At 39.7% G+C, this 9,156-nt stretch overlaps 1 protein-coding gene across 1 annotated transcript; it reads left to right on the plus strand.

Moving 5' to 3' along the window:
- Nucleotides 1-3,370: 3,370 nt before the first annotated feature.
- Nucleotides 3,371-8,945, plus strand: LOC140343205 (sarcolipin-like). The gene is made up of 2 exons (XM_072429797.1): nt 3,371-3,479; nt 8,362-8,945. Exon 2 carries the CDS (start codon nt 8,428-8,430, stop codon nt 8,521-8,523), a length of 96 nt encoding a protein of 31 aa, XP_072285898.1. The 5' UTR covers nt 3,371-3,479; nt 8,362-8,427; the 3' UTR covers nt 8,524-8,945.
- The last annotated feature ends 211 nt before the right edge of the window (nt 8,946-9,156 follow it).

Consider the following 9,156-nt stretch of genomic DNA (forward strand, 5'->3'; position numbering starts at 1 on the left):
ACTTTTAGACATTGAGAGAGAGCCTAGGAAGATTTTCTAGTATGGGGCCCCAGATATTTCTAATAGTGACCCTGCATTAGAGTGCCTAGTACACTCACATGCACACTGCTATAGTTCAGGAAAAATTCCAAACAAAAAGTAAATCTTTAGGGTATTTCTTAGACATAGCAATTCTAAATGTTCCCTAAAACATACCAAATCTTTTTTAAGTTAAGTCCACTTGACTTTAATGTGTTGATGGTAGAGGATTCCTGATAACTGTATGTAGCATCAATTTTTGTTTACTTGCAATTTGCCTTGTGAACTTTTTCCAAAAGTGACTAGTCATTCCTCCAGTACTCACCCTCCCTTTTGCAAAGTCTTAGTCTTGGACCCCTCCTAAGGAGTGTCTGATTACTGTTTATGCCGGCTTAGCTCTTCCGCTACTCTCTACATAACCTTTTATGTAACTGCTAGAGGAGCAGCAAATGGGATTGCTATAGTGCAGAGGTTTCCAAATATTTGCAGTTCACAACACAACATTAGTGCCTTTGAAACTGGCAACCTGGGTCAATAAAATCCCTAACAAATGCTAAAGATGAACTAAAGTTCCAATTTTTAAAAAAGGAACAATGGGATGGGTCATTATTGCAGAAAGAAACAGGTGATGTCCCCAGTAAACCTTTCTACCTGTTTGATTGCCCAGGAAAACTGTCCAAAAAGCTTAGTTGCAAGGATACCCAGCAATCTCAGCTTCTCTTGCGTGTGGCGGGAATAAATTAAGTCCCACACACCTGTATGACTGACTGAGTTAGACTACATACACATGCCAAACAACTGAAAGATGAATGAATAAGCACTGTACATACAGCACTGTTCTGTTCTATAGAGAGGGGGAGAACAAGCGAGGCACACCTTGTTGTGTTTCCACACTCTCCGCCTTTCACTTCCATTCATCTTCCGTCATGTCCGCCAGCACGGACCCAGAAACGACGCTGGACAGCCTTTGTTCACATGAAGGATTCTCTTCTGAGACTAGCCCTGCAGATTGTGTCAGCCGAGAATCATCTGACATGTGTACATACCCTTCCTCCATCCTGGCCTGGCCTATCAAGATGTCCGGAGGTCGTATTCAGGAAGAGAAGACGGAAAGTGTTGTTCTGTGTCAGAAAGTGGGCAAGTGAGTAAAGCAGGTTGAGTTCTTCTTTAAAACCTTAAACATCAAATAGATATATGTTCTAGCCTAGTCTAGTGTCTTGTAAACCAAATCTTCAAATATACACCAATTTAAAATATAATTAAAAGTTAATATATACACATTCTAAAATAATCCCAATTACAGACCCCATGACAGACCTCTCAGTAACAAACCCCTTAATTACAGAATTCTCAGTAATAAACTCCCTCAATGACAGATATTAGCAAGATATTACCCTCCAGTGCCATATTCCCCAGTAACAGTTCCCCAAACCCAAATTAGTGACCTCAGTGACAGAGCACCATTTTCAGACTCCAGTAACAGTCATCAGTCACAGACCCCCAGTGACATACTCCGCAGTGATAGACCTGTATTGGCAGGCATCCATGGACAGAATACCATGGACAGACACCAGAGACCCCAGTGACAGATTCTCAATTACAAACCCTCTCAATTAAACAACTCTCAATGACAGACCCTGCAATGACAGATTCCTCAGTGGCAGAACCCCCAGTGACAGACCCCAAGTGTCAGAGATCTCACTGTGACAGACCCCAAGTAGCATTATTTATTTTGTATTAACACACGTTTCCTCAATAGACCTCTCATTAACGGACCCTTAGCGACAGTCCCCTCAATGACAGATCACCTAATGACAGACCCCATATGACAGCTCTTAGTGGCAAACCCCAGGGATGGACTCCAAATGATAGACAGACCAATCAGTGACAGACTACCCCAGTAACAGACCCCTGTAACAGACACTAGGGACACACAACCCCAGTGATAAACCCTTTTAACATAACGATTTAATGATGGACCAGAATAGTCAGTGGCAGACCACACCAGTGACAAACCAGTTGGTGACAGATCATAGTGACAAACCCCAGCTACAGACGCCGGTGACAGATCCCAAGTGACATTCCCTGTATTGTCCTAACATACTGTAAGTCCATATTTGTATGTAATAGCCCCAGATATATTTCAAAGTATATCCTATAAAGTTGTAACAGTTACAACTACAGCTGCACAATACCCCTGCTTTGAAAGTTGCTACTTGTAGAACTGAGTACTACAGGTTATAGGGGTGTTGTGTAAGGTTTGCAATACACAACCAAATTCCAGTTGTATGTTTTTGAATTCTGTACGACGTTTACTGGTTCACAAGATGTCAAACAGCTTCCTTTACAAAGCTACAGTTACCGCTTTTGGGTGAAGATCAAACGCCATGGTCACGCTCCCTCCATGGAATTCTGCACTCATGACTATGTATAACTCCAGGGGGCAAAGCTTGGGTTCAGCCTTTGACAGCAAGCCGACATAAATGTGGCTTCTCTAAAAGACATCCCAGGAACACCTGCTGCTATATCTCCCTAGTGGAGAGCTGCTGTTTTATAAGTAGTCAATATGTTCTTCAGCATTCTAGAACCTACCCAATACTGATTTATTGGTCTGTATGTCTTCATCATTTTAAAGTACGTACATTTTCACTAGACTCTCCATATTCTCCACTCCTCAGTGACCTAATAAAATGTCAAACATCACGACTCCACTTCTTAATAAAATATAGATCCTCCAAAAAATAAAAGTCTAACTTACTAATACATATAATACATATAAAAAAAACAGAAGCGTTATGGATGTTTTCGTGATTGTGTCTTCCAGAATAAATAGAAGTCATGTTATCATGGAATAATATCAGTTTACTAATGAAGGTTTGGCAATGATCCCTAACCTACTGCCACATGGGAAGCCAATTGTGCACAGCAGGAGGGAGGATTTTAGGAGGCCACATGGTCCAATTATTGGCTCTGTCAAGGGCGGTGCTTTTATTGTATGTCAAGAAAGAATAGAGGGATCTACAGTATCAAAACTGACGTAGGTAGGCGGGCGTGGAAATAGCTGCGTATTTATAAGTAGACTGGCCAGGGTTTAACGACCTGTTTAAGTGGACCGCTCAAGAGGACAGTAACATAGGAGAATCAGATCCACTCCATGAAACTCAAATTATGGGATTGTGTACTGGATAATTATGTGTCAATAACTTGCTTAAGTATATATTATTCTCTAATGTGAAATGAGAAGGGCTATCTAAATGTAGTTCTTGCCTTATATACACAGCAAGCATGACCTCATCACATACTCTGCCAGTCAACTTGGTGCTTCCCACCCTCTGGCTACTTTAGTTCCAACACACACAGTTAGGAATCACATTGCTCAAGGAGGTGGGAAGAGTCAAACCAAGCAGGAATTGATAACATCCTTTGCCCCAAGGCTAGGGAATTCTGAGCCATTGGATCAGGTAATTCTTTTTTAGAGACAATCAAACCATTTTCTTATTTTTGTAGAATTATTTCATAAGGCTTAACAGAGTTTTCTATACTGGATATGTATAGATTTTTTTTTAGGTTCCATGGACAGTATGTTAGACTTGTCACTCTGTGGACAGTTTCTGTTACAATATTTCGTTCAGCTGTGTCTAAATGGCAAGCACAGGGATGTAAGAGGATGGAAAAGGTTGGCATGTAGCTGCTGCGTTATAAGCACACGTTACTGCTAAAATTAAATCTGTCCTTGACTTCTGTACCAATAATACAGTAGCAATAAGAAGTAAGTGATAAAATACAGCATGCATAGGACCTTTTCTTCTTCTGAATCCTTTTGTAATTCAGGGTACAGTGCATACATACATTAAAGTGAATAACTGGCCCCAAGAAGCATGGGATTCAAGTCTCCTTTTGGGATATTATATTGCAGAGAACATAATTCTCCTTGTGTTTGGACAACAACATTGTGATGGGTTAACTGGCAAGCATTGAGTCACCAACTTCACCATGGCTGGTTCCAAGTCTATGCTGGGAAGAGAGGAGGGTCAGGTATCACGCAAACAACCCAGCCCTGTAAAAGCTATAATTAATGGGTTTAATAAATTCTGGTCAGGAATTCTTGAGTTTGGCCAGCAAAGAATGATCTGGAACCAAGTTTTGAGGTTCGAAGGTTCCATTCTTTCTACTGGGTGCATTGTGTGATACTTCCCCCACCTCCTAGTTTGTAAGCTCTTCTCCTCCTGTGTCGCTGTCTGTATCTCTCTGTCATTTGTAACCCCTATTTAATGTACAGCGCTGCGTAATATGTTGGTGCCATAGTAAATACTGTTTGAAAATAATAAATGGCACATGGATGTGTGAGGCTCAAGCAAGATACCAGTTGAGCATTAACTGGTTGCCAAGTTCTAAAGGGATCGTTTGAAGAGTTTAAAAATGAGGTGTTTCATAAGGCTCTTATCCACTTAAATACTTAAAAGACAATTAAATGACATTTCCATGTTTTCAAGCAAGGCATCGGGAGGTTTAGATTAGTTAGAGGGTGGGTGTGTTTTTGTTGGCAGGGGGGTTATGCCTTGCACCTCTACGTCCAATAAGTAGCACCAGCGTTTATGGAAATTTTTAGTTTAGGTTTATATGTGAATGTGTTTATTTTAATGTAAATATTGTGCTATTTCTACAAAAAAAATCCAAATATTAGGTCTATGTATGCATTTGTATAAATGGCTACATTCCTATATAAGTAGCAATTGCTGTGTTTTGTGCTCAAAATTGCCACTTATTTCAAGGCAAAACTTTATATGTGTGTTCTGAGCCAAAATGAATAATCAACTTGCAATCTGAAGATGACATTTTTTGTATAACTAAATAAGAAATGCACAGGGCTCTTTTTTATTCTTTTTGCAAACATCATTTTATTGTAACTACACACAGCTTATGGTTGCTGGGTGAAGCGATGGCACATTTTTAACACAGCACATAACCTTATAGAGCAATGTGTCTTGGGAGATATTTGTCAAGAATCCAGCCGCAACAAAAGGAAAATAGTCAAACTTAAAAAGAATGCAGAAATGTTGAGAGTGTTTCAATACCAGGCAAACATTTTCCATGGAAAATTATATTATTATATTAAGTAATTGGGACACTGTAGTACCAGCCATATGTCCAAGATTTAGACTTTAAAAGGGGAATTTTATTCAGGCTTGTAGATTGGCTTATGCATTGCAGTAACAAGCAGTAAAATGTAAGTTTTTTTTTTGCATTGGCAGGGAAAACAATGTTTTATGATGTTATAACAACTGCAGTGCATTGGGGAGGTTGAATGGTGGCCTTCATTTTGCTCAAATAAAGTTAAGTGGAGAGATTAATGTTTTGGGTTTGTTTCTTGCAAGATCTTCCACTGCTAAACATGAAATAAATATTCCATTTCATGACTATGGTTCTTTTGTGGGCCAAACCTCCTGGATCTTCCAATTGGGGTGCATTTTCAGTATTCTTTTGGGGTGCTTTCAGTAAACAGACAGTGATTCCATATTACCAGTCCAATTTGACTTCCATAGAAGTATATTAGGCATACATGCAGAAAAAGAGAGAACAAAAGTAAGCCTCCTCCATTACGGCTAGGGATCATGGCTACCAATAAACCATGGAACACCCCACCATACTTTATTGGTATATGGGTATTATTTTTATCCAGTATATCATTTTTGTTTTCTAATTGTAGACTTGACAAAATTGAAGTAATTGTCCACAGTATTGGGGAAACATCGAAAATAGAAAAAAAATCTAACTGGGCAAAGTATATATATTCTATACATGGATGTGAATTGGATACTACTATATAGCAACTGATTTCACTGAAAATTCCAAACAATACCATATTTGTCTGAAATATAGTATTGTAAAACTAGACTTTAAACACAAACACACAGCTCTACTCAGCTCAAAATCGGAACACGTGAACATTCATGAACTTCTGTTCCAGGCATTCCTTGCTGCATGCTGCAGACTTACATGGTACACAGCCCAGATTTCAGTCTCGGGCACCAAGAGGCTTATAAGGAGGCTTTATAAGGAATCTCTCCATGCTTAGTAACTCAACAAGTGTGCCATCTAATGCAGGAGGACCCTTAAGACTGTATTACATAAGAGTTGTCGGACGGGAAGGGATCAACCAGCAGAGCATACAGCCGGTAACAGGAACTTTCCAGAGGTCACGTTACATGTTAATGTTAGGATTTCCTAGTACAGTACAATCACAACTGCTAAATATTTGCCTAATGTTCTGGTCTTAGAAACCATGTGTCACTCATCTCGGAAGCCAATGAGATCGTTTTTATATAATATTAGTCAAATATATGTAGCTAAAGGTAAAGTAGCTTAGTGAATGTGGTAATTTACACTTGAATTAAGGAGGAAAGCAGTCAGTTGGTCACAGCCCCATACCAACAGGAAAAAATACAGCTCTGGTTGCCTCGTCTCTAACCCAGTCACCCACAGCAATTGTTTTCCATCACAATGCACCCAGTTTTTTGGGCCTTAGTCTGGAAGATTGGGGTTCCACTAGGAGTGGGCAAGGACTTGTTCCTAGGGGGCTGGTATAACCATGTCGCTATGCACTTTGATGTTCCATTGCAGAGAACGACACCGACACTATCACTCTCGGAATCATGGAGGACTGCCTTCCATGGTCCAAAGAGAAAGAGGACCCTTTCTTTTACATGACCAACCTAAAGACATCTGAAAAAGATAAGCAAAAATATTAAAGCATAAAACAACAAAGTAGGAACTCCAGGAGGGAAAGGAACCACTGACAGACTTGAAGCCTGCAGTTGGGTATTACATGTAATAAAAATCCAGTTTTTTAGCTGTATCTGCAGTCTGCTTGTGCCATGTTGTCTCAGCTGGAGTCTCCACAGTGTTTCTCCAAGTACATAGCATGTGAGTAATAAAACAAGCAGGTCTGCTGTTTCATCCTCTATGGTATATCAAACCCTCAAATTCTTTCTGTTTAATACGTTATCACCTTAAGTTACAGCTTTTAGCAGTTTGCTATTTGGCTTATGTAATAACCGGTTACAAAAATTGTGTAAGGATTATGTTCTGTAACCAAGCCGGGTTAAACTGTTTGTGCTTATGCTGCCAACTCTATATATAGAGAATGTCAATGAAACCCAAATAAACATGTATACATATCAAACAAACATGACAGACTCATGGTCACCCATATTCCAAAAACAAGTGGTAGAGTATCAAAAGCAACTATTTTTGACTATAGATATACTGTAATTAGCAAGTAAGGTATGAATTCTGTAAACATTGTATATACTTCAGTATAGGATATTTACAGCTTCTTTATATAAATAAATAAATATAATCTAGGGATCTCTCAGAAAGAAGATACTCTTCCTATAATATCTCTAATAATGCATTAGCATGGTCATGACACACTTTGGTGTTTTAACCGTTTTTTACCTTTTATGGTAAAACCTTCAATTTCACAGTCTGGGTACAATGGGTTTGGATTTTAAAAGCAGTTATCCATAGTTATATGGTTACTGTCCCAAAAAACTGATGTTTCCGTTGTTTGTTCCACTTTGTTCCATTGTTAGTAGATGCCAAAGTAACTTTCCAGTGTCTCCTGTGTGCTAGAACAGTGATCGCCAACCTTTTTGGACCCACGGGCCACTAAATTTACTAGCTCCGGACCGCGCATGCCTGGGGAGCTGGGTGTCATTCAAAGGGGAAGAATCTTCCCTCATAATGACAACATGATGCCAGAACCCACCCGCTCCAGGAACAAAATCTACCCCCCGCCCTTAGCCTTCAATCCGTACAGGGGACATAGTCTACCACTCTGGCTGGTGCGCCCAACAGTGAGTTCTCCCTGACATAATTCTTGACTTTTGCTCATTCTAGCACAGAAGTCACCAACCGAAAATTTTGGTGGCCAGCGGCTCTGGCTGATGTGCCCCCCAGTGAGGTCCTTCTCCTGACCCTGCTGGGGGTCACATTGGCCAGTGCCACCAAATTTTCGGTTGGTGACTGCTGTGCTAGAATGTGCAAAAGTCAAGAATTATGTCAGGGTGAACTCACTGTTGACGTATTGAAGCCAAAAATTAAGCCAGGGGCTAACATATCTCACTAGACTTCATTTATAATTAAAATACCATTCTTGGTTAGACTGGTCCTTTTAAATTTTGCTAACTGCCAATGGAAATTTGTTGCCTAAATGTAATCATTCTTTTAAATATATTTTTACTATTACACACCCAAGGCATTTTTTAGTACCTTATATCTTGCAAGGGGAACCCAATATGCATGGTTTGAAATGATATTTTATATGTTCTGTCTCCACAGGCTGACTTTGTGAGGCTTTTGTTGCAAGTTTCCTTTTGGTCCAACAACTACCCAACACAAAAGAAGATGGAGCGATCTACACAAGAGCTGTTCCTTAACTTTATGATCGTGTTGATCACCGTGCTGTTGATGTGGCTCCTGGTCAAGTCTTACCTGGAATAAACGGACCACACAATGTTTCTTGGATGCACCTAGTCGACATTTCCAGCCCCTTCAGTGCCGAAGACCATTTTTACACCGGTCTTCCTCTGCACTAAAAGGGCTGTGTGCACAAGTACGAAACATCTGTACATACAATTCTCTGATCAACTTCGACCTTATTTATTGGAACCAAAAAGAATCCTATCCTCCAAAAGAACATTTTGCTTCTAGAAGATAAACATTGTCCATACTTTTGTCAACTTATGCATATGAATGTCATGAAACGTCTCAGCTGTACCATTAAGAAGAAGCTCAGCTGTCACATTCTCCCAAATCAGTAGCATGAATGCCATCCTAACAATTCTTCCTTATGAAACCCCATAATAAAAATAACATTGGGACACAAAGTATTTTCAATGTAATAAACAGAAAAATTTAAACAACTTGTGTGCTATTTTTATTTTAAGGTTATAAAGAACATGGCTTATGCTCATTTCTTCATGTACTGTCCTGAAGGTGAAGCAGGAGGAAACCTCCGTAATGTGTAGGGAACTCCCCTCTTAGACATTTGTCAGTGGGAAAAGGCATGCCCATTGGAAGATTTCCCCTCACCTCCTATTCCAGCTACATATTTACATGTATTGTAAATATGTG

Source organism: Pyxicephalus adspersus, chromosome 1 (assembly GCF_032062135.1).
Source record: "Pyxicephalus adspersus chromosome 1, UCB_Pads_2.0, whole genome shotgun sequence".
In the NCBI taxonomy this organism is placed as follows: Eukaryota; Metazoa; Chordata; class Amphibia; order Anura; family Pyxicephalidae; genus Pyxicephalus; species Pyxicephalus adspersus.